General features: G+C 33.3%; 13 protein-coding genes across 13 annotated transcripts; 7 read left to right on the top strand and 6 right to left on the bottom strand.

The window, feature by feature from the left end:
- Positions 1 to 85: 85 nt before the first annotated feature.
- On the top strand, positions 86 to 4,879 carry NAEGRDRAFT_80427 (RGS-domain-containing protein; the record flags this gene model as incomplete). The annotated part of the gene is made up of 2 exons (XM_002675056.1): positions 86 to 515; positions 560 to 4,879. The coding sequence occupies 2 exons, from the start codon at positions 86 to 88 to the stop codon at positions 4,861 to 4,863; spliced, it is 4,734 nt and encodes a 1,577-aa protein (XP_002675102.1). The 3' UTR covers positions 4,864 to 4,879.
- Positions 4,880 to 5,575: 696 nt separating this feature from the next.
- On the top strand, positions 5,576 to 6,138 carry NAEGRDRAFT_80426 (uncharacterized protein). The gene has a single exon (XM_002675055.1). The coding sequence runs from the start codon at positions 5,620 to 5,622 to the stop codon at positions 6,085 to 6,087; it is 468 nt and encodes a 155-aa protein (XP_002675101.1). The 5' UTR covers positions 5,576 to 5,619; the 3' UTR covers positions 6,088 to 6,138.
- A 146-nt stretch (positions 6,139 to 6,284) lies between these two features.
- Positions 6,285 to 6,929, top strand: NAEGRDRAFT_50494 (uncharacterized protein; the record flags this gene model as incomplete). The annotated part of the gene is made up of 1 exon (XM_002675054.1): positions 6,285 to 6,929. The coding sequence occupies one exon, from the start codon at positions 6,285 to 6,287 to the stop codon at positions 6,927 to 6,929; it is 645 nt and encodes a 214-aa protein (XP_002675100.1).
- A 53-nt stretch (positions 6,930 to 6,982) lies between these two features.
- NAEGRDRAFT_69718 (uncharacterized protein) lies at positions 6,983 to 7,894 on the bottom strand (the record flags this gene model as incomplete). The annotated part of the gene is made up of 1 exon (XM_002674979.1): positions 6,983 to 7,894. One exon carries the CDS (start codon positions 7,892 to 7,894, stop codon positions 6,983 to 6,985), a length of 912 nt encoding a protein of 303 aa, XP_002675025.1.
- A 230-nt stretch (positions 7,895 to 8,124) lies between these two features.
- Positions 8,125 to 10,509, top strand: NAEGRDRAFT_50492 (uncharacterized protein; the record flags this gene model as incomplete). The annotated part of the gene is made up of 1 exon (XM_002675053.1): positions 8,125 to 10,509. One exon carries the CDS (start codon positions 8,125 to 8,127, stop codon positions 10,507 to 10,509), a length of 2,385 nt encoding a protein of 794 aa, XP_002675099.1.
- A 1,208-nt stretch (positions 10,510 to 11,717) lies between these two features.
- NAEGRDRAFT_50491 (uncharacterized protein) lies at positions 11,718 to 12,927 on the bottom strand (the record flags this gene model as incomplete). Its single annotated transcript, XM_002674978.1, has 2 exons — positions 11,718 to 12,628; positions 12,681 to 12,927. 2 exons carry the CDS (start codon positions 12,925 to 12,927, stop codon positions 11,718 to 11,720), a joined length of 1,158 nt encoding a protein of 385 aa, XP_002675024.1.
- A 458-nt stretch (positions 12,928 to 13,385) lies between these two features.
- NAEGRDRAFT_50490 (uncharacterized protein) lies at positions 13,386 to 14,414 on the top strand (the record flags this gene model as incomplete). Its single annotated transcript, XM_002675052.1, has 1 exon — positions 13,386 to 14,414. One exon carries the CDS (start codon positions 13,386 to 13,388, stop codon positions 14,412 to 14,414), a length of 1,029 nt encoding a protein of 342 aa, XP_002675098.1.
- Positions 14,415 to 14,435: 21 nt separating this feature from the next.
- On the bottom strand, positions 14,436 to 16,779 carry NAEGRDRAFT_69715 (uncharacterized protein; the record flags this gene model as incomplete). Its single annotated transcript, XM_002674977.1, has 2 exons — positions 14,436 to 15,596; positions 15,709 to 16,779. 2 exons carry the CDS (start codon positions 16,777 to 16,779, stop codon positions 14,436 to 14,438), a joined length of 2,232 nt encoding a protein of 743 aa, XP_002675023.1.
- Positions 16,780 to 16,875: 96 nt separating this feature from the next.
- Positions 16,876 to 17,559, bottom strand: NAEGRDRAFT_69714 (uncharacterized protein; the record flags this gene model as incomplete). The annotated part of the gene is made up of 1 exon (XM_002674976.1): positions 16,876 to 17,559. The coding sequence occupies one exon, from the start codon at positions 17,557 to 17,559 to the stop codon at positions 16,876 to 16,878; it is 684 nt and encodes a 227-aa protein (XP_002675022.1).
- A 780-nt stretch (positions 17,560 to 18,339) lies between these two features.
- On the bottom strand, positions 18,340 to 19,970 carry NAEGRDRAFT_80425 (uncharacterized protein). The gene is made up of 2 exons (XM_002674975.1): positions 19,175 to 19,970; positions 18,340 to 19,132 (listed from the first exon to the last, which is right to left on the bottom strand). The coding sequence occupies exons 1-2, from the start codon at positions 19,730 to 19,732 to the stop codon at positions 18,362 to 18,364; spliced, it is 1,329 nt and encodes a 442-aa protein (XP_002675021.1). The 5' UTR covers positions 19,733 to 19,970; the 3' UTR covers positions 18,340 to 18,361.
- A 57-nt stretch (positions 19,971 to 20,027) lies between these two features.
- NAEGRDRAFT_69712 (uncharacterized protein) lies at positions 20,028 to 21,473 on the bottom strand (the record flags this gene model as incomplete). The annotated part of the gene is made up of 1 exon (XM_002674974.1): positions 20,028 to 21,473. The coding sequence occupies one exon, from the start codon at positions 21,471 to 21,473 to the stop codon at positions 20,028 to 20,030; it is 1,446 nt and encodes a 481-aa protein (XP_002675020.1).
- Positions 21,474 to 21,773: 300 nt separating this feature from the next.
- Positions 21,774 to 22,112, top strand: NAEGRDRAFT_69711 (uncharacterized protein; the record flags this gene model as incomplete). The annotated part of the gene is made up of 1 exon (XM_002675051.1): positions 21,774 to 22,112. One exon carries the CDS (start codon positions 21,774 to 21,776, stop codon positions 22,110 to 22,112), a length of 339 nt encoding a protein of 112 aa, XP_002675097.1.
- Positions 22,113 to 22,593: 481 nt separating this feature from the next.
- Positions 22,594 to 24,100, top strand: NAEGRDRAFT_58582 (DUF738 domain-containing protein). Its single transcript, XM_002675050.1, has 3 exons — positions 22,594 to 22,817; positions 22,872 to 23,003; positions 23,045 to 24,100. The coding sequence occupies exons 1-3, from the start codon at positions 22,629 to 22,631 to the stop codon at positions 24,005 to 24,007; spliced, it is 1,284 nt and encodes a 427-aa protein (XP_002675096.1). The 5' UTR covers positions 22,594 to 22,628; the 3' UTR covers positions 24,008 to 24,100.
- The last annotated feature ends 268 nt before the right edge of the window (positions 24,101 to 24,368 follow it).

Genomic DNA, 24,368 nt, shown 5'->3' with positions numbered 1-24,368 from the left:
CAGAACCTACCAATTTGCAGTCAACCCAACAAACTTTCAATCCACTCCAAAAAAAATCAAAAACAACTACTTGACATTTTGATACATGCCAAATCCCACGTCATTGATCTCACTGCTGTCAGTGGCTGTACTACTACATGCACTGTTGTTACTCCTCCTTTCGATAACAACAACTGCCAAGTCCAATCCTTCAGGTTCCTTCAAATATTCAACAACTTCCACTTTACTTGCTGGTGGCATGTCATTGAATTCACTCAACAAGTATGGCGATGGATTGGATGCTAAAATGGCATGTTTGGATACGATAGAGGTTGTGAAAATGGGCTCAAATAATACGATTTATATTGTCGATTCTGGACATGATGTTATTAGACGAATTTCAAGTGATGGAAAAATTTCACAATTTGCTGGAAGTTATGCCTATGGATATTATGGAAATGGTGTTTTGGCTACTTTGGCCATACTTGCAAACCCTTTGGATATTGTTGAGTTTGGAGGATATGTTTATATTGCAGGTATGTCATGAATGTTTATTTTGTTTTTATTCGAAACATATTAGATGCTGGTAACAGTTGCGTTAGAAGGGTAAATTTGATGACGAATATTATTGAGGATTTTGTTGGAGTTTGTGGTAGTTCTGGTTACGGTGGTGATAATAATCCAATGGAAACAATTCAATTTAATGGTGTAATGGGCCTTGCTATATCCGAAACTGGACGATACATGTATATTTCAGATACAAGCAATAACAAAGTGAGAATGTATGATATGATTTATCGTAACATAACCACTGTAGCAGGTGATGGTAATATTAATACGGTTGGGGCTGCTAAAGTTTCACTTGGAAATCCTCAAGGATTGGTTTTAGATGGATATACATTATTTGTGGTCGAAGCAATTGTTGGAAAACTTACAGCTATCGATTTGAATACAAGACAAATGCAAACTGTAGTGTATGATCCAACACTCTATCCAACTAAACTAGTTAAATTTGGAGAAACTCTCTACATGTCGAGTGCTAATGGTCAACCAATTTTAGCTTATGAAATTAATACTGCTCAACAAGCTGTATTGAATAATACAGGAATTAATTCACCATATGCCTATTTGATTGATTCATTTGGTAATGTAATTGTTTCAGAAAGAACAAGATTTATTTACAATAGAACTTCAAATGCTGTTATTGCAGGAGAATGCTCAACCAAATATTTTGTGAGAAATAATGAGCCAACTCTGGCAAACAATACCAATTTGAATACTGTTTCACAATTTATTGTGGATAAGCAGAGTGGAGAGTTGAGATATGCCTACCAAGCTGCTGTTCCATTCATTCACAAATATACGAATGGTATTTCTACTATTATTGCTGGTAATGGAAGAACAGATTCGTTTGGCATTTCCTATGTTGTAGGTGAAACTCTTGCCATTAATTCACCTGTTGGTACTTCAATTTCATTGTTTGAAAACTCTGATAATCTGTACTTTGCCAACACTACAGCAGTGATGAAAATTGATGTGAGTGGAGTAATGACAACAATAATTGGAGGATACCACGCTCATAATGAAGTTCAATATGGGGGCTTGGCTTCTAATTCATCAATCAAAATAGGATCAGTTATGATGAATGATTCAAAGATATTTATTGGCAGTGTTGGGTCAATTTTTACAGTTGACAGTAATGGAATTCTTGATGTGTTTGTTGGTAACGATACATTGTTTGGAAAATCTGTTAACCGTTTGTCAGTAGATCCCATTGATGGTAATATTGTATTTTATGATTCAGTTTTGTGTAATATGTACAAGATTATGCAAAACAAATCACTTATTACCTTATTTGGAAAATCTGATTGTATTACTTATTCTAATGAAACAGATCTAACACCAGAAACTTATTCAATGAGATTAAATCACTTTGCATTCTTTTCTAATGGAGATATGGCTATTTTAGAAAAATCCAATCAATGTATTAGAAGATGGTATAGATCATCGAATACTATCTCAACAATAATTGGAACACCAGGAAAGAATGAAATAATACTCTTCCAGCCAAACTCACTTTCTATTACTAATGATGGATCTATAATTGTTGCAGATTCAACTATTAGAAAGTATGTAATTTCAGGTTGTACAAGTGGATGGTATGGAAAAGATTGCCTGACTCCTGTATTTGATGTAAAGTTTTATTCAACTGTCACTTACACTAATACAAGTGTTAAAGTAGTACTGAACTATGCGGAATCATTCAAATCAGTTTACCAATCAGCTACTTATGAAATGAAATGCAAAAATCAATTGACCACATATTTCAATACACCTTTGAACATCCAATCATTCACCAATCCATTGATTATTTCAATTGATAAGTTCATGAAGAAGGGAAATTATTCATGTTCTATAACAGCCACGTTAGGAACTGAATCATTCACAGTTGACTTTTCCAATACTTTACAAGTAATGGAATACGAAAGTGTTTTTTCTGAAAGTTTCCTCAAAACTTTACCAATTAGTGATGTTGCTACCATTGCATCTAATAAGGATACCTATTCCAAGTCAACTAATGTTGTTCAAGTTTTGGAACTTGTCACTAACGCTATTTCAACTTTACAAAGAAATGCATCCAATGCTGATGAAACTCTCAAAGTTACAGAAGCATTGTCTGTCATTACATCCCAATCTCAAGTTAGTTCGACTATTCTGAACACCATCTCTAATTTAGCTGTTAATATTTCCAAGGAACTTAGTCAACTGGATTCGAATACCTTAAAGACCTCAAGTGCTTCATACGAATCAACATTGTCAAATGTATTAATGGCATATTCTAACTGCTACTCGTCTCAAAATTTCAATATTAGCTCAGAAAGTAATTCAATTATTGAGAAAACGGTAATGGTGGCCACTAGAATTTCATCCCAATCAGATAGTATTTTCCAAGTGGTTACAGCTTCTTTTATAGTGTCAGTTGCCAGAAATATCAATCAATCAATTGTTTCTGATGGAAATACCACAGTAGTAACTCCTAGTGAGCTAAGTACTTTAAAAGATATTTCTATTGGAAGTGTTACCTATTTAAATGTTGAAAAGTTGGCCTCCTTAATATCTGGATCTGTATTGAGTAATAACTATTCCTACAATAATTTAATTGGATTAGCAGGAACGTCATTTGTCAATTTGGCCAAGGTTACTGATCTCAAGTATATTTCCAATGGTCAAGTTCTCAACGTTTCGAATCTCTCTAACCCTATCAGCATTAAATTTAATGTAGATAAGAGCACCATAGAAAGCATCCAATCCAATTCCACACAACTAACTATTTCTTGCAAGTATTTCGATGAAACTGAAAGATTATGGAAAACAGATGGATGTAAAACTCTGGTTGACCAATCTAATGGTATTATTGACTGTCAATGTAATCATACCACTACATTCTCTGCATTCCTTCAATTTACCAAATACAGTAGCATACCTCTCACCATTGGAAAAATTGTTGTCAGCTCAATTTTGATTGTATTGGCTATTGTTGCAATTGTTGGATTAATTATAACCTCACGAAGGAATCCAACAAAGAGCAGATGGTATCTTCCTTACTTTGCCCTGGTATCTCTTATTATTGAACTGCTTTTTAGCGTGATTATTCCTGGTTCAATGTTATTGGATAGAAGTGGAGATAGCTCAATAGTCCAATCCGTTTTTACAATGATTAGTTGCACTTTCTATTGCCTCTCATTATTGAACTATTTAATGTTCAATTTGAGATATATTACATTCAAATATGTTTATGAATTGATGGCCATTTTGAGTGAAAAGAAAGAAACTCAAACTGATACCTTTTTAAAGTGGACCAAGATCATTCTCACCAACAAGTTTTTCTCTATTGTGTGGAATGCTGTTATTGCTCTATTCATTATTATTTATTTTGTTATCTTCATTTCACTGATGGGAAGGAGTGCAATTGATGGAGACACCTACACAAAAATTATGTCAAGCTCATTATTTGCATTTGTAATGACCATTTCATTACTTGTTTGTGTTATCTATGCAGTGGATATTTATATGGAATTGAGATATGTTCAATTGAATTCCAAATTGAAAGAAACAGATAAGAAACTCTTCATTAACCCAATCAAGAATTACTTTATTGTGAATGACAATCTTTCCTTCAGAAAGGAATTTGCCTTATTTTTCATTAGTATTGCGTTCTATGTAATTTCCAATGCAATGGGTTTCTCCTATCTCACCTCACAGACTTCACTCAATGCAAGAGAGAGCTATTTAATTGTTGGCTATATTTTTGAAGTGATTTATAATTTACTTTTGATTTTAAGTTTTGGTGGATTAGTTTCAATTATTTCCATTTATGAATACTTGGCTTCTAAAAAGGGTTATACTTCACAGATTGGAAATGAAGATGTGGAAGAGGATAATCAAATCAAGGATATTCTTATTCAACCAATACTTTGTCAAGTTTTTGAACAATTTGCCAAGACAGAACATTCATTAGAAAATGTAATATTTTGGAAGAAACTTTATCCTATTCTTGAGGAAATTAATAGGGGAAATATTCCATCAATGGAAGATCTGGAAAAAGAATTTACTGAATGGAATGAAAATTTTGTGGCAACTAATTCTCCAATGGAAATCAATTTTTCTCATCACATCAAGAAATCATTCAATTCTCAATTCGAATTGATTAAAAGTGGCAAGATTGAAAGCGATGATTTGAAAGAGACTTTAAAGGATATGTATTGTGCTTTGATGGTTAACTTGGATGATACTTTCTCTCGTTTCTTCATTACATCCAGTTATCAACAAATGAACAAATTATTCGAATTGAAAGAACAAATGGGCTCTGCTCTCAAACAATAAATTATCATTGTCAGCCAATTCAATATTTCGCATTCTATTCCCTTTATTTAATCATCTTCATCACAAGGTTCAAATTCTAAAGGTGCTTGTCTTTCAGTACTCAAAATGGCAAACAACTGTTCTTCATCAATTTGATGCTTATCTCTGTAAAATAAATATCTTTCAGATTGATTTTCCCATCTTTTTTCGATATCTTTGAGGCACTCTTCAAAGTAACTGCGGAAAGCGGTTTGGATTTAGGATACTTTTTGGATGTATTGTTCACAATACTGTCTTTCTAATTTAAGGATGATTAAGACATTCATTTTTAACATTTGTTTCAATTTATAAACATACTTCAGAATAAAATAATTGAAATGGATTTAAATTGTTGCGAGCTATTGTGAAATATAGAAATATTAATAGTCAAGGAAAATAATGAAACCTTGATGGATATACTGTATAGTTGCTTGGAGGAAGAAGGACAAGACTTGTTGTATGTGAATGGATGATTCAAGGTGTTGCTATCCAGTGGAAGTTCCGTAAAAAGCACCATCGGAATCGAGATCACAACTTTGTTGGAAACCATTTTTGAATGCAAGCCAAATTTGTATTGTAACGGAATTACAAAATTTTAATTTTAAAATTTCCAAAAAAGTTTCCTCGGAATTTGAGATACAGGACTATAAATTCAATCACAACACTCTAATCCTTTTATACACAACAAAAAAAACAAATAATACACAATCACTACTGCAAAACAAGCAACAACTGAAAATGAGCTCCAACAATCATCACAATAATAAGCAATTGGCCAGACAACACAGAACCAATAATTGGGTTGATACTTTCTTTGATGATCCATTCTTGAGAGCATTTGATAGATTTGATGATAGATTAGTTCCTGAATTTAAACCAACCACTGATGTTTCTGAAACTACAAATGAAGTTAAAATTGTTTGTAATGTTCCTGGTATGACAAAGGATGATTTAAAGATTGATATTGATGAAGAGCATAGAACCATGACTGTCAGTGGTCATGTTGAAAAGGAAAAGAAGGAAGATAATGAAAGATATCACTGCGTTGAAAGATCACATGGTTCTTTCAGTAGAACTGTCTATTTACCACCAAATGCTGATTTTGATAAGGTCAAGGCAGCTTTGGAACATGGTGTTTTGAGAGTTACTGTTCCAAAAGTAGTTGAAGAACCAAAGAAAAAGACTAGATCAATTGATATTCAATAATTGTTACTATTTTGTAAATATTTTGTAAATAAAGTTCAAATTCATTAAAAATGAGAAACTTCCCACTTCACTCAAGTAAAAAAGTAACAACTCTATATATGTAATTCTCCATTTTGAGAACAGAGTGTGTTATCTTTCCTGAAGAAACTATTCATTGAACAAGAAACAAATAGTAAAAAAACAACCAAATCAATTCAATGGGCTTTTTCAATCTTTCCACTTCAAATATTGCTCCAGCAAAGAAGGATAAGAAGAATCGATCATTCTTTACATCCTTTATGGATTCTAGTCCACAGTTACATCATCAATCTAAGAAGAGATCAACTCCTAAAGAATTGGCACAGAAATGTTGTACAGAAGAGTATGGATTGGGTAAATTTCTCAATCAGCAAACAAGTAGAAATGAAAATGATAACATTTCAACATCATCAAATGCAACAGCTGCTCCAATGAAACTTTCAGATTTTGAAAAGGCACAAGCAAATAATACTCCAATTGAAACTGAGGTTGAGAAAACATATCCCTCCTCCTCACTTCAAGCATATCCAAATAAGAAGAAGAAACAAACTCCAACAATGGCCATTCTAAAATGTTGTCCATTCGATGATGTCAGTGCTCTCATTGATGTTGATAAATTTGAAAAGAAGCAAACAACACCAACAACTACACTAACCTATTCTCAATCCAATGTTCCAAATCAGGCTGCTTCTTCATCTGTTGGAACACCAGCTGTAAAGGAACAAGTTGAACCAACATCTAAAGATATTCCACAAGATAGAGCTGTATTTTCCTCCTCCTTTTTGCTTTCCAATAATTCAAACAAAATGGATACTTCGGATTAAATTTTGTATAAACTCAAACCCATTGAATAAAATCAATTAGTTTATGGTCAAACTCAATTGAATACACTCAATATTTTGGTTTTTTCGTCACTTTCCACTGATAAATTTGAAATGATATCTTTGGAACCCTTTTTCTTCAGAATTTCAAGAGTTGATGCATGATTATTGAAAATCTCTACTAATACATTCCACAAAGTGGACTTTAACTCTTCATTTTGAGCTTTAACCTGATAATCCAATAAATTTGAGAAGAGACCTGCCTTGTGATTTGCTGAATTGAGTTTTTCAACAAGAATCAAGTATGATAATACTCCTACAACACTTTGTTCCAATTCAATGATGAGTGCAAGGGCCTTTTCCTTTGGAACAGATCTTGGCTTATGTTTTGGAGCAAAATCCACCAATGAATCATGGAATTGAGATCCAAATAATTCAATAAACTTGTTCACCACTTTCTTGAATAAATCCAATAACTTTTCCGAAGAGTGGAATTGACTCACAGCAACCAAACATCTAACAATCACAAGGAAACACTTAGAAATTCTATCACCATGTCCCTTATTCTTATTATTGACATTTAAAAAGGTGAAGAGTTGATCCACTAATAATAAAGAATTCTTTTCCAACAATGTAAATTTTGATGGAAATTCAATATCTTGTAAGAGAATATATTGACCCTTCTTTGCAGAGAAGACCGATTTCATTTTGGTAAACTTTTCATTGATAACCAATTTCATTAATTTAGATTTAAATGTTTCATTATTACCCGATGATGATGGCAATGATGAAGCCTTCTTGGAAATTCTATCATACTGTACTTTCCAAATAACACTCTCCGATCCACTAGATACAAACACTGCTTGATGACTCGATTTACAAACACTGCCCACAGCTCTCACATCATTCAACGATGAACAATAAGAGGCAATTCCTTGAGTAATCTTTTCAATTCCGAACAAGCACATTTTTTAATGATTTTTCAAAATAAATTATTAAATATTCCCTTTTAAATTCTTTCAAATACCCTATTAATTCCTTGATGTGGATAATAATATTGAGTATTGAGTACTATTGTTTCATCAAATATTAGCAAAAGTCCTTGTGCTGATGATTTACGAGGAGTTGGTGGAGCACAACAATTCAAGCGCAATAAGATCGACGATTCAACCGCTTGCTTTAAAAATATGGAAAAAAAATGAGCGATACTGAACACCAACAACAACATACAACTAGTTTGGAGAATGATTTTACTTCATCACCGAGTGTTGATCCTTCTTTGATAAAGATAGAGGAGCATCAACCTCCAACAGAGTTGTTGAATACCTCTTCTATAGCAGCTAGTAATGGTTCCTTGTTATTTGGAAAGAGTGATAAAGAAGAGGTTATGTTATCGGGTGAAAGTTTGGATGTTTTTGCTAGTAATAATACTTCAAATTTAGTGAATAATTCATCACATGATACCAGTGGCCTGTTTTTGCTGGAAAAGGTAAACGACCACAATGATGACATCTTCTTGTTTGAACAAAAACCAGAGGAACAACACAACTTACCACCAAACACAACACAACCATCATCAATAGAAAATATAGTTCCAACAGTAACAGTGTTCGAAAAGGAAAGTGTTTTAACAAGGAAAACATATACAGGCAAAGTTTTTTGGTCTGGTGTACAAGAAATTGCTTTGCGAGATAATAAGAGGGTTTTTGATGAACTCTCATCACAAACCATTAAATCTAAAACTATGAAGTTTTTGGATGATGCCTCTATTAAACCTAAAATTATGAAGGACGGAAAGCTGGATTCCACACTGATAAAACAAATTTTAGGTTATCTATTACAACAAACAGAACCTAAAGCTAAAAAGAAAAGCAAAAAGAAAACTAAAAAGGAGTTTTTAGATTTCAAGGCCAAAATCCTCCTTCAAATTACGGAATGTGTAATAGAAACAAATTTCAAAAATAATGCAAACACTATAGTAACGCCAGCACCTTCCACTTTTTCAGTTGGTGATGACAATGGAGATGAAGATGCTCAACCAACAGTTAATGAAAAAATTGTTGAATTTGAAAAGGAGTTGGAAGTAGTATGGAAAAAATCCAATTTAGTGAATTATCTTCGAGTACCATCATATGTGACTAACCTTGTAAATAAGAAAGTAGAATCGATAGAAGAAGAGTTTGTGCTGGATATGAACGAGAAAGTTTACAATTTGCTGGTAGAAAATTCAGAGCTTGGCTTTGGATTAATATTTGTACTTAAAAATGTTGTTCTCCTTTCCTTGAGAAATAGTGATTTAGTTGATGAAGTCAAACAATTTTGTACAGATGCCAAAGAGGAAGGACCACTCGTTGAAATATTACTTGAGGAGCTCTTTGAAGAAAAGAAGCTCAGAATTAAAAACGAGGGTGCTGACATTTCTGCTTTTGGAGAAAATCCAAAGGAAGAAGCCTTTTTGAGAAAATGTTTTGAACATTTGGCAAGAATCAAGGACAAGGAAGGAAAGGATGCAGAAGCCAAAAAATTAGTGAATCTTCTTTCATTATTCATGGAACAAATGGAAGAAGTGGAAAAACATCCAAACATGAACAGAACTGTAGAAATAATTAGATCACTTTTGGATGTTGTTACTCCAGCCAACATTGGTGGAGTTATTGCTTATGCCGTCAAACTTGTTGGAGTGACAGGAATAGATCATTTGAATTTCATAACATCTGATCCTACTGAATCTGGGCACTTTACTGAAGACATTCTTGCAGAAACAGATCAATATATTCATTTTGATAGTGAATATCTGCAACTCGTGCTGCATTTATTGTCTTATGCAGCCATTTCACACCAAAACCAAAAGGAAACAGTCATACAAGCAAATATTCTTTTGGGTAAGATTTATGCCTATATTTTGAGAAACGAAAATATCCAAGACAGACAAGCTGTAATGATTTTCTTGAGATATGTATCATGGATACCTCCAGTTACACCAATGGAAGAAACTTCTTACTATTATTCTTATACAACTACAACTGTATTGAGACAGATGGATGAAATTGAAACTGAAGATCCTGCACTTCAAGAACAAAGAAAGATATTAATGGAATATATTGCACAATTAGATCCTCATCTCCACGCCTATATGAGACAAATTCACGCAAGTCTGAAGGGTCTTTTCCAAATTACCCTCAAAAGTAGCGCTGGAGTTAATGGATATAAGAAATTTGTTCAATTGATTTTATCAACTAAATCATATTTTGTTCTTGAAAAGAAGGATGAAGATTGGAAATTATTAATAGAATATATTACTAACAAGTATAGAAGATTAAGATCATTTTGTAGAATGTTGAAAGACTCTGCTCTTAAATCTGATGAAGAAATGTATGCAGCTCAACAACAGGCTCAACTTCAAGCTCAACAACAATATGCCCAACAACAATACATGTATCAACAGCAACAACAAAATCAAGATGTAGTGGTTGAGTATGAAGATTATCAAGATGAGGATGTAGCTTCAACAAAGAAGAGATCTCTTCCATTCTATGATTCACAACCAGAACAACAGAAAGTGAAATATTCATACTTTAAATAATTTATTGGTTTGCATAATTTCTGGCACCGAAAATTGTGCTTCCCACACGAACATTGGTACTTCCATACTTGATGGCAATTTCATAGTCATGTGACATTCCCATACTCAATTCAAAGTTTTCAATGTTTGTCAAAGATTCCATCTTTTTCAATAATTCGTCTCTGAACCAAACTAATTTTTCAAAGTCAGGATTTCTTTCTGGATCTTGGCTGTGTTCGAAGCTTCCAATTGTCATCAGACCTCTAAAACTAAGATGTGGACATTGTTCTTTTGGCAGAAACAGTTTGGTATTTCATGGTTGGTAATAAAACAAATAACACCTACCTTGAATATATTTGACAACTTCTTCACATTCCTCAACTGTTGTAATTCCAGATTTGCTTTCCTCATTTGAAGTATTAATTTGAACAAGAACGTTAAGCTTATTTTCACGTTGAGTAGCAGCCCAAGCTTTTTCCAAAGTTTGAGCAATTTTAACTCTGTCAACTGTTTCTACCATGTATAAACTTTCAACTTTCTCTACAAGTTGTTTAATTTTGTTTGATTGAAGATGTCCAATAAAGTGCCATTTAATATCCTTTGACATTACTGGTGCTTTTTCACATATTTCTTGAATATAATTTTCTCCAAAATGTAATTGTCCAGCATCCAAACATTCTTGAATTAATTCCACAGGTTTTGTCTTGCTGACAGCAACCAATCGGCATGTATTTTCTCCTCTATTTAATTTCTAAATGATCCAAAATTAAATATTTCCATCGGATGTAATTATCAAAATATCTACCTTTAATGTTTGAACAAGATTTTGTTTGACAAGATTAAGTGCTTTTGCTACTTCTCCACTCATTTTTTTTAAATATTATTTAAATTTTCGGAGTGTGATCTTAAAATTTACCAAACTTTGAAAAAGATTTTTACTAATAAGTTCTTTCACATTGTATTGGTGATTTATTAAGGCTTATTATTACTGGGAGATTCGAATTTGAAAGAACAAACTAACTTAAACGTCATTCTAAATTACTATAATTACAAATATTAACATGTCATAATCATCTAAGTTTCTGCATCTATGTTCTCTTAGTTGTTTGAGATGTTTATTAAAATAAAAAGTCTGCAAACAATAATCTTTTTAGCTGAATAGCAAATAGCTAATATGTGCAATTAAAACAATGTTTGTTCGCTTAAATCAAGACTTCTATAAGGTGAACCTATTTTCTTTTTCTGCCTCTCCTTGGTTTTCTTATAGCCAACCTCTTTCTCTTCTTTTTCAATTCTTCTAGTTTGATTTTAGCATCATCATTCCCTAAATTGGCTGCCTTTTCATACCATGAAATGGCCATTTCTCTAACACTTTCCTCCTCACAAAGCATATCACCTAAGGCAATTTGAGCATCCTTATCATTGGAACTAGCTAATTTCTCCAGTAAGTTATAGGACTTCTCGTATGACTGGTGAACTCCTTCTTCTTGGTACAGTAGGGCTAAATGAAATTGAGCATTGACCTCTCCTTGATTGGCTGCTTTCTCATACCATTCAAATGCTTTTGAGTATGACTGAGCTACTCCTTCACCTTCCTGATACATGGCCCCTATAAGATTTTGTACATATGCATCACCTTGATTAGCTGCCTTTTCATACCATTTAAAAGCATCTGTAAGTGATTGTTCAACTCCATTTCCTTCATAATATAAATTTCCCAAATCATATTCTGCGTGTGAATATTCTTGATTGGCTGATTTAGATATCCACTCAAATGCCAAGTCATTTGATTTTTCAACTCCAAATCCCCAAAAATACATTTTCCCTGTTTGATGCTGAGCTGCTGCATCCCCTAATTGTGCTGCTGTTTTATACCAAACGAATGCTTTTTCTGGTGATATGGGAACTCCTTCTCCCTTCTCATACATTTTTCCAATATGAAATTGAGCAGTAGTATTTCCTTGAGCTGCTGCTTTCCTATACCATTCCAATGCCTTTTCAAACGATTTTTCGACACCATCCCCAGAGTAATATCGATCTCCTAGTTTTGTTTGAGCTTCATTGTCTCCGTCATTAGCTGCATTTTCCTCTTCCTCAATTGGAGTATATGGCTCGTTGGTTAGACCATCATCCAATCCTCCTATTTAATATGTTGGTCAACCTATTTCACATTATGAGCAAATCAGACTTACCCATTTCAATAAATAAACCCTCTGAAGAATTGGGTGCAGATGCTATATTTGTAGAGGTAGAACTACTGGGCTGATGAGTATCACTTGTCTGATTTCCATTCTCATTCGTATTATTCCTCAACAATTCTTCACCAATGTTGTCAACATTACTTGTTGCTTGTTGACTCGTGTTTTGTTCAAGTTGTTGTGATGAATTTTTCTGTTCAGTATTGCTATTACCATTTCCACTGTCAGCTATTACCTTCATCAGGGCTTTAGCTTGTAATTTATTAATTCCCAACTCTTCCATCAATAGATTTTCATCATTTATACTCATTAATGTCCATTCATCCAATCCGTACTCTTCCAATTCTTTTAGAGTTTATGATGATGATGTTGTTGATTACTTTCATAAAACGTTTACGTACTTTCCACAAGAGAAGGAGGACATTTAGTTGAAGATTTTAACCATTCAGCCAATTGTTTAGAATCTTTATAACGTTCATTAGATTTAAACCGAGTTGTTGCTGTGGTTGATGATGACATTTTTATTTAATAATTAATTTGATGAAATTTATTTCGAAATTAAGAAAATGCAAATTTCATATCCTGACTTTTCTAAGTTTTCAAAATTTTCTAAAAACTAAGAATCATTAAGGATCACGAGCGCCACATTAATTTCAAAAAAGGGCGCCTTAACGACTAGTTTTTTAAAATAACTAAAAAATGATTGGAATAACCATTGAGAGCTCTTCCTTCTCATCATCTTCATCATCAGCAATAGCTAGAGCTCCATTATCTGCTCGGGGCAATAATTCCTCTCTCAATCAATCCCACTCATCAAATCCTAGTAGCACACCACGAGGTAAGATCGTGCCCAATTCAATAACAAGAGAAGTTAATAGCCCCATCAGGAATTATAAAACATCTCCCATTCGTTCCTCATCTAATAGCAGTGGTAGTAGATCATCAAATTCACCTATTAGGAATAATAACAAATGGGCTTCTAAGAAGGGACAATCTGAAGGTTATACTTTGGAACCTGAAACAAGGAGAAGATCAATTAGTGAGGAAATTATAACTCTCCGAGATGATAATTCAAAATTAAGGAGAGAAATGGATAATATGAAATTACTATTAAATTGTCAGAAGGAGGAAAACTTTTTTCTCTCCACGTCCTTATTCTCGGCACAGGAAGAGTTGAAAAAGTTGAAAACAATAATCAAGAAGAGAGAATCAGACATAAGGGAGCAACAAGAAAAGATGGAAAGTTTAATATCGCACAGTGTGGATATGAGACCTAGAAGAGAAACCTCTCGATCACCGAATAGTAGTGAAACTCAAGTACTAAAAAAGGAGTTGGAATTGTTGAGAGCAAAATTGAAAGCATCAGAAGAAAAGTTTGAAAAATTGAAAATGATTAATAAGGAAACCGAGGATAATGTTGAATGCTTACTGAGTCAATTAGAACACCAGCGAGTGACAAAAGATCAATTACTCGATCAAGCAAAAAATTCAATTCTTAGCAGTCACTTTGAAAAGGAGAAAAATGATTCCTTTAGGATATTTCTTGACCTGTATCAGGAAAACAACAAACACGTAGGAGATGTTGAGTTGGAAGATAAGTATGAACAACTGTTGCTTGCCAAACAAGATTTAGAAACAAAGCTCTTCAAAAGGGAGGAGCAACTTATTGAAATGACTATGAAATTTGAGTCTGCTAGGTGCGATCTTATCAAAAACTCTATCATGTAACATACATCTGTATTTTATAAATTAAGCCAATAATTTCATTGGTAGTTTTCCTCTATTTCCGTTTATGAAATCATTTGCTGACATTTCCTTCTTATTTTCCATTTGTAAAGCTTTGATTTTCAATTTACCACCAACACATTTGAGTGAAAGAGATTTGTCGCTATCAATATATAATGTTCCTATTGGAGTATTATCCTCTGAAGAATCAATTACTGGATAATCTAATTGTTTCAGTAAAATCTTTGTGTTTTGGAATGGGACGTGTATTTTCTCCAAAGCCCTCCACTTATTGTAAATGGTAAATACGTTTTCATCCTTAAGAGAAATTTCACCTATAGCAAAGTTGACCTTCTTAGCTCTAGTGGCAGCAATGGTTTTAGTGAGATTTTCCTGATTGATTCTTTGTACTTTTGTAAAATCAAAATTACATGCACGAATTGTATCAATCATCATTTCAGCCCCACGTACTGCCAACCTATCATGAAGTTGAGTAAATGTTTCTGTTTTTTCAATGTTGAATTTTTGTTGCTTTACAATATTACCAATATCAAATTCCTTATCATCCAATTCCATAATTGTGACACCAGTCTCTGAATCTCCATTCAGTAAGGCGTGATGAATAGGAGCAGGTCCTCTATAACGTGGCAATAAACTAGGGTGAATATTAAATATGGTAGAATGTTGACCATCCCTTGTTTTAAATTGATCCAATAATCCCTTCTGAAGGAAGTAAGAGAAACTCACAACCACTCCAACATCAAAGCTTGGAGTAAAATTGTCTTGATTTCCTCCAAATAATCGTTCCTCTCTCGGAATGTCTGTAATATCCAATCGTTGAATTTTCTTTCTCTCCTCTGGTGATTTTTCAGTTTCAATCGGATGGAAATAATCAATATTATTTTCCATGCAATAATTCTTGACAATACATTCCTTATATTCGGCTTGATTTCTTCTAATTGTCTTTCTATCAGGTGGACAAAGAACACACAAATCAGCTTCATTGGTTTTTACAAATTCCGAATGTAATAACTTGAGTGTTTCCAGTGAGAATGAATCCGATCCAAAAAACAAAATTCTCTTTTGATTTGATGATAGTAAATTATTTCTTGTACTAAAACATCTCAAGCCTACAATTTTTCCCAATGAATTATTATTAACCTTTCCTCTTTCCGAAACCAAGCACTTGTTTAAACATTTTTTTGTAAATTTTAAATAAAAATTATTTCTCAAAGCAAATTGAATTACAATGTGCAAGTGCTTCAAAGAATTACAAACTCTTTGAAGATTTATTCACAATAAATTGTGCCAAAAATCCAATAATGGCAATAGTGATGGATCCAGAGAGCATGAGTTTCAAGTTTTTGTTTTCTTCTTGGTTAGTTTGTGCAGTTTGATTAAGGGATTGAATTTGTGAAATGAGTTGAGTTTGATTGGTAATTAATTGTTGTAATACTTGATTATTCATGGATTGTAATTGAGAAATTTCCCTTTCCAAATCCAATTTCAAACAACCAACTTGTTGAGCAACAAAATCATTAATCTTAAATCCCATATCATTAATGGATTGACTCGATTGAGCAATTTCAGAGATGATTTCTTGATTCTTTTCAGAAAGTGCATTTAGAATAGTATTTTGATTCTCAATCATGCCATTATAGAATGAATTAAAGTTATTAGTGAGTGCCAAATATTCTCTTTTACGTGTTGATGAAGTGCCAAGTGGAGTTTTTGGAATACTCTTAGTTGACATTTTACTTTTGGTAGATCTTGTCATTTCACTATTACAACTACTTTGCACACTAAATTGAGATATTGAATCTTCACTATCCAATAATAAAGAATCCAAATTGTGTGAATTTCTCTTTGGTGTTATGGCTGTTTCCAAAGTTGTTTGATTGTGTACTAGACTATTAGAATGTTGAGCCAATAGCTTGGAAAGATCATCAGTTTGAACAGTGGCCACTCCAGCAGCAGGTCTAACAATTGATGAAGATGGATCAAAGGTAAAAGCTCCTGTTCTCAAGTTTGATGGACATTCCAAATCGGATGGTTGCATAACATTCACATTCGAGTCAAAGAGTTTGGTACCAATGCTGATTGGAGCAACAGCTGCAGTGGTCGATGATTGTATATTCGATGATGGAACAGATCCTATATTCACAACCAATTGGTTCTGTTTCGATGTGATGGGATAGGCAGCAGTTGATGAATCAGAATGTTTGGAATTTATGGAAGGAACGGTATCGAGGAAGGAGTTAAAATCTGGTGAGAAGTGGTCACTCATCTCAGAGGCACTGGACATTGGTGTGTGATGTTCTGGAGTTTCATCATGAGCACCAATCATTCGAGCGAGAAATCTTTGCATTTTTTTTAAAAAATTATGTAACGATTCTCCAAGGCGGGAAATTTAGGAAAATTTAATAATGGCCTTGTTTAATGCTTTCATTAGAAAATATTGCTTTCACAATTGGAAGAGTTTGGTTGCTTCTTCTCTGGTCATTGTGAAACAATGGAGAGCTACATTATCTTCCTTACTTGCCTTTTCAGATTCTTCCTCATTGAATGTAAAACCCAGTCTCTTTCCAACAGCTGCACTCTTCACATTATAGTCATTACATACGAGCTTGATGAGATTTAGGGAGGAAACTTCTTTAAAGGCCTTCTCAATAATGAATTTTAAAGTATTGGAAACAATACCATGAGATTGAAACTTTTCATCGAGAGCATAACCCACCTCCATTAAATCAAACTCTGTCTTACCACCAGTAAACCCTCCACAAACTCCAATAGTGAGTTTATCCTTCAAGAATTCAAACACAGGTTCTGATTGATTTACCTTTTCAATATAGGAAGGTGTTTGTTCACTCTTGACAAGAACAAAGTAATTGTGAGCTGAGGATAATCTTTTCATTCTATTCACACTCCAGCTCAAGTTTTCATAGGCCTCATTCGGATAGTGAGGAAGGTGTACTTTGAGGAATGTTTGATTTCTCACGAGAAAGTCAAAATAAATCAAGCCATCTGTCTCTGCACTCGAATAATCCATTCTCAAGATGAACCACTCGAAAGAAACATCAGTCTCATTTGTTTGTCTCTTTTGATTAGAAATTTTGAAAATATAATCATTAATCTTTGTGATTTCCATTTTGTTTGTTTTTTTGTTTCTGTTTTCACACCAGTGTATCCAGTTTGAATTTGAAGGATTTTGTGCAATTTCAAATCGATACGAAAATTATTTCAAATTCACAAAATATCTAATTGATGATTTCTGTAATGATGAGAGTAGTAGTAATTGTGTTTACTGCTAATTTTTTCAATATCAAAACGGAATGTAGTATCAAGACTTTATTAATTACAAAATTAATTATTTAATTTGAATTTGTTGATCACCGTTAAAGATGATCCATACTATTACAGAAGAGAAGGAATTAGGTGATAAAGGGAAAATTATTTAATGATGATGGATGGTGTTTATTCGAATGGATTGACAATTCCCTTCGAGTAATAATGTTCATAATAATAGGCTAACAATGCAAACAATCCAACAAATCCAACTGATGATCCGAAATACCAGATAAATACTATAAAGGATTTATACCACATTGATTGTGGACCAGCTCCAGTTCTTTCCTTCTTTTGTGGAAGAGTGGCAGTGCTTGGTGAGGTTGTTGTTGATTTGGCTGCTGAGGACATTTTCTTTTGTTTTGGTTAGGGAAGGAAAATTTCCATAGAGATGAACAAAGCATGAAAGAAATCAAGATCAACAATATTAGGACATTAAAACGGATAGATATGCTTCGGAATGCAACAGCTAGATGTTCACATGATATGTTTGTTGTTTGCTTAGTTGTGAGATCATTGAGAAACTGCAGAGCACAATATTATGACCAAAATTGAATGGCATACAGAAATTAACATATTTGGATGAATTTTGTAAAGTCATTGATTTATATGAACATACCAACATCAGCTGGAACAGTTTTCTTATCAGATGGTTTGATTCTAGATGTTTCACCCTCCTTATTACCATGAATAATGGTTGGTGTTGGGGCAACTCTTTGGGATTTCATGTTTGGGGTTGCTTCCCTCTTTGGAATGAGATTAATATCGAAACCTGTGGCTGTGAGCTTGTTGGATGGTAAATGGGCAAGAGCCATGGCCTTGTAGTGATGACCCATTTCAGTTGGGTGTGTTAATCTTTCATAAGCTGTTATCATTGATGTAACTTGTTCAGGAGAAAGTTTTGGATTTTGAAGTAATTTGGCAAATCTTGCATCCATTCCCATTTGATGTAAAAAGTCTGCTTGGTATTGAGGTCCATAAACCTTAACATTTTTGAATTTTTCAACTGCCTTCCTCAAACTTGAAAAATCAACAAAAGTAGACAAGTCAACTTCACCTGGCTTTTCCAAAGGAGTTTCAGTAAACCTGTGTTGATAAATACCCTGAAGGGTGAATCCCATAGGATAATCATTTCCGTAGTCAATAATTAATGAACCACCTTTTCTATTGTTCAAAATTTCACCAATTTTTTCAACATATCCAATACCCATTGCACAAACTTCTCTGATAGAACCAACATCCTTCTTTCCTTCAACCAAGTTAACAAATGCTGTTGCCATTGTTGGTCCTGGTGATAATACAAACTTGAAATGATGTGGTGAATCCTTTGCATCATCAATATCAACCAATACTTCCATCCAACCTCTTTCAGTGTACTATTCCAAAATTAAATTTTCAACTTCTCAATTAAAACTCACCTCAAAATGATATACAGGTAAGGCATCAAAGAATTCATGAGCAATAATTAGTACAGGCATATTACTATCAAAGTCAGAATACTTGTCAAATCTGTCAATCCAATTAAATTCGTGTGTTTCTGTAAATGACTTGAGTTTGTCCTTTTGTACCTCCTTTAAAGCCTCTGAAGCTTCACACATTGTAACTTTCTTTACAGATTGTCTGAAAGCATCAATAGTTGGTGAATTTTTAGATTGAACTAAACTATCCAATAAATCGTGCATTAAAGTACCTTTACCAGGACCTAATTCAACAAGTTCTATTTGCTTTGGCTTTCCTAATTTTGTCCACATATCTACACACCACAATCCAATCATTTCACTGAATACTGAAGAAATTTCTGGTGAAGTAACGAAATCACCCTCTCTTCCGATCACATTTTGTTTTGAATTGTCCAATGATGTTTTCTTTGCAGTGTAATAATAACCATAAATTGGATTCAATAATGTTTCTTGAATAAATGTTGATACGGAAATTGGTCCTGCTCCTTTAATTTTGTTTTTTAAATGTTTTACCATTGGAGTTTCATGTTCTTTGACTATTGTACTATCGTAAGTCTCTTGAACAAGTCCCGATGTATCCACACTTAAAACTGTATAATTATTATCATTATTTTGTTGTGTTGAGAGAATTTTGTTGGATGATGTACTAAAATTATTCCTTCCCGAATTTAATTTTACTAAAGTTGCTGATGATGAAGATGATTTTAGTATTTTAGAGGATTTATTCAGGATAGACAATCGTCTCCACAAAGTGTTCATTTTTTTCAATTCAAACAAATTGACATTATTTTAGTATTTTCAAAAAGAAATATTATTCGTGTATTAATTTGGATAATGGAGGAAGGTAGTAAGGGTGGTTATTATCTGCAGAAGAATTATTATTGGGATAGGATGAGCCTGAGCCATTCGATTGAGGATGATTATTTGGTGTGGAATTAGGGGGTTGAAAATTTGTTGGAGGTTTGCAAGGGAAGTTAAATGATTCTAAGCAACTGTTATCATAACTAGAGAAATGTTCTGTATCAAATGCATAAGTTTGTCTCCTTCTGAATCTTTGATCATTTCTGAAATTTTCAGAAATAACCAACATATTTTGAGAATCGGTACTTGGCCTTCTTTGATTATTGTTATTGCTATTATTATTATTATTATTTGGTGATTCCGATGTTGAAACTTGTGAGAAGTTTTGAGTAAGTTCCTCAATAGAATTTCTTCTCATTTCATCATACCTAGTCATTTCCTCAATACTTGGAAGAGTTGCAAAAGTTCTTCTTGCTCCTTGCATTAAATAACGTCTCTGCTCAGGTGTTAAAGTGCTTACATAAGCATCTCCATATAAATTGTCTTGAAAACTGTTTGTTTCATTAGAATTTTTAAAGTTAGAAAATCCACTTGTTAAAGTATTAGCCATAGGTGGTGTGTATTCATCTTTTTGGGAATTGCCGAATGAAAAACCTGTAGTAAAATATGAAGTTGGTGCCGTTTGTTGTTGGGAAGGTGTTGAAGGAGGAGAGTTGATGGTATTATTATAAATAGGTGAGTGAGAATGTTGCGGATGATTAGTAGTGGTTGTATTAGTAGTGGTTGGTGGGAAAATTGCAGAAGTTTCATTTGTTGATAGGGATGTTGTCGATTTTCTTCTGTTGTTATTTACCGGATGTACATTCTTATTAGATGAAACAAAAACACTAGATGATTGTGAAAAGCTGTTTGTATCTTGATGATAGTTATTATTCGTAGGAGAAACTTGTTGGAGAAAACCAGTTGGATCTGATATCATAATAGTAGAGTTTCTTCTATTAGCTTGTTGCTTCTTTGTAATTTTACTATTTGTTGAAAATAGACTCGGGGCTCTTGGTTTTCTTGATTTGTCGTGATTAAAATGTTGTTGTTGTGATGTTGTTGCGTTTTGGGGTGATGAAGAATTATCTGGTAATGTCAAATGTTGTTGTTGTGATGTTGATATTTGATCATTAGGTGATACATTCATATCTGATGAAGCAGTAAAAGAATTCAGTAGTAATTCTTGTTGTTGATGATTTAATCTGTTTTGTGCTCCATACATATTCTTTCTGATATCCTTTGCATCAACCATCTTGAATTCTAGTGTTGTTTTCTTCTTTGCAATCCTAAAATGATGAACATAAGGTTGTTTAGCGTTTGCTATTGTTGTTTCACTAACACCATTATTGAGTGGTTGTTGTTGATGATTATTTCCACCTCCATTACCAGCAGTCGAAGATGATGGGACTTGCATTTTTTTCTATTCTCGATATGAGAGATGGTTATGTTTTTTTGGACCTGAATTGAGCAAGGATGGAGAAGAATCTAAATTGGTTAGCTTTTATTAATATAGATCTGGTAAAGGCAGATAAAATTGTGCGGTCAGCAAAAAGAGTTCTCATTATGGGATTAAGGAGGATGTTTTTGATTTGGCTATTGAATTACTCACTCCTTCAGGCTTTGAACCTTGATTGAATACTTTGAATGACAGCAGTATCACAACAAGTCTATCAAACGTTTGTAATTGAAAAGGACTCCGGCAAAGAGAGAAAAAATGAACAAACTCAACTTTAGGAGCAATATCTCTGATTATTCGCTTGAACCAGAGGAGAACAATTCGTCCACATCGAATAAAACCAATAATAATGATATTACAAATGAGGAAGAGTCATCATCCGAAAAAGCTTTAAAAATTGAAGAAAACATTAGAAAGGAGAAGGAGAGAAACGAGCCATATCAAATGTTTTTTTATTATCCAAGATATTTGCATCCCGAAGCAGTGTCTCTCATCGCCCAAAATTTATTAAATCAATGGGAGGATGAAGAGGTATCAAATGATGATAATTCAAACAATAACAATCAGGAAAATACTACCAGTAGGCCACAAAAATAATTTTGAATTATATTTAAGAATGTATTTCGTTTGTGATGAAAACAAATATATTGATTGCTTTAATTCATTTGGAGATATTGATAAAGCCAAAGAAGGTGGAAACAAATGGAAACTTCAGGTTGCAATATGAGCAAGAAACTTAAAGTTTCAAATATTGCTGTTGAATTTATAATTCCAATTTGAATTATTTTCACATATGGCCAATAATTCCATTTAGGATCTAACCACCAGAGAGTCTGTTTTTTAAACAATAACATTGTGGTTGCTGCATGTTATTTTGCTTAATAAGGAAGTAAAAAATACCTAGTATTGTTTCAGGTGTTGAGGTGATTTTAAAATTAAATTCCACTTCAGTTTGTGGTGATATGAACACATAAGGCATCCATTAATGGCAACTTTGTCCACCCTCAACAACCTAATTGGTGTAAATGTACTTGAAAGCGCGCCAACAGAAAATTGTACTTTCTCGTCTAAAAAAAGGCGCAACTTCATATTGTATTAAAAACAAGCATCAAGATGGATTTTGGTCATCACAACATCCAACGTATCTCAAAGGCGTTTACTTTGAATCCCAACAACAATATAGATGATCCTTGTATTTCATTGTGGAACAAAACAACCCTTACATTGCTTAAATCTAAAAAGGCGGAATATTACAATGTAATTTGCTCTGTTATTGATAGAATGGGTGATGCATCGGCAAAGGTTAGTTTTATTGGCAACACTAATTGATATTTATTATTATGTGATGATTTTTAGGCCCAAGTTCTTCCTACAGCAATAACAACATCATCAAAAATTCAATTTAATGATAATAATCTCTATCTTTATAGTGTAGATAATAAGGCATTTGGAATTTTAAAAGTAGGAAGAAAAAAGCTATTCTATAGAGTAAGTATTGCGTCGCTACACTATTTAGTAATTATTATCAGAGTATGACTGGAGATTTCAAGGAAATTGAACCACTTTGTGTTTTGGATTTTTACGTTAGTGAAGCAGTGCAAAGGAAAGGTATTGGTAAAATACTCTTTGAAGCAATGCTAGCTTTTGAGAAAACATCTCCTGAAAGATTTGCCTACGACAGACCATCTCCAAAGCTTATTGGTTTCCTTAGAAGACACTACGGACTCTCTGACTATATTCCTCAAAGCAATAATTTTGTTGTATTTAAGCAGTATTTTGTTAGTGGGGCTCCCTTATTGGTTCCAAATCCTACTATTTCATCCTCTAATGAGGTTCCATCTCAAAGACCTCCACTAAAGAGAAATGATAGTGACCTAACTGCAATCACTCCAATTATGATGAGTACTATTGATAGTAGAACACTAAATCAACCAGAACCATCACCACCAAGTTACACTCAGAATGATTATTCCCCTCAAACTGGATATAGTCCACAAAATAATTATTCCAGTCCTCAAAATTATTCGAGCCCACAAAACAACTATAGTCAACATCCACCTCAAACAAACTATAGCCAATACCCAATCCAAAGCGCTAATAAGAGTCCACAAAATAATCAAGCAGTGCAATATAGAACTACGAATAATCAATCACCTGTTCAGTACAGAAGTCCTTCATCTCAAAATGTGTATGCATCTCCACAATATACCTCTCCTCCTCCTCAAATGTACAGGAGTCCTTCATCATATAACAATCAACCACAGCCATTCAGAAGTCCATCATCTCAGAGCTTCTACTCTTCAAATCCTCAAAACTTTTACACAACAACTGCTCAATCTTTTTATTCACAGAATGGTCTTTCAACACCTAGTCCTAATAAGAGATTTGTTCAGTATAATCCAATCACTCATGAATGTGCTGAAATTGAACGTAATGGTGATCCACGCAAAACTGGAAAGAAGATGTCCTCTTCAAAGCTTTCAGGATATTAATAAGTAAGACAAACAATTGTAAATACGACCAAAAAAAATGATTCCACACCTCTCGGATAACACTTCCGAAATAAATAATTTAATAGATCGAGGTAAATAATTATCGGATATTGTTGTTTAAATATTAAAGTGTCTAAATCAATAACAAACGAAAATAGTATTGTTGGATATAATACATTAGGATATTTATATTATAAAATTGGAGATTTACAATCTTCGTTTGACAGTTTTGCAAAATCAAAAGAATTAATAGGGAGAAAAAAGGAACTACTAAAAGAGGATATTCTTGTAACTAATAATATTGGAGTCTTACAATTACATAGAGGTGAAATTGAAAAATCCATCGAATCATTTACATATT

The sequence above is a fragment of the Naegleria gruberi genome (assembly GCF_000004985.1).
Source record: "Naegleria gruberi genomic scaffold NAEGRscaffold_36, whole genome shotgun sequence".
Lineage (NCBI taxonomy): Eukaryota > Heterolobosea > Eutetramitea > Acrasida > Naegleriidae > Naegleria > Naegleria gruberi.
This window is presented reverse-complemented; position numbering and strand designations above follow the sequence as displayed.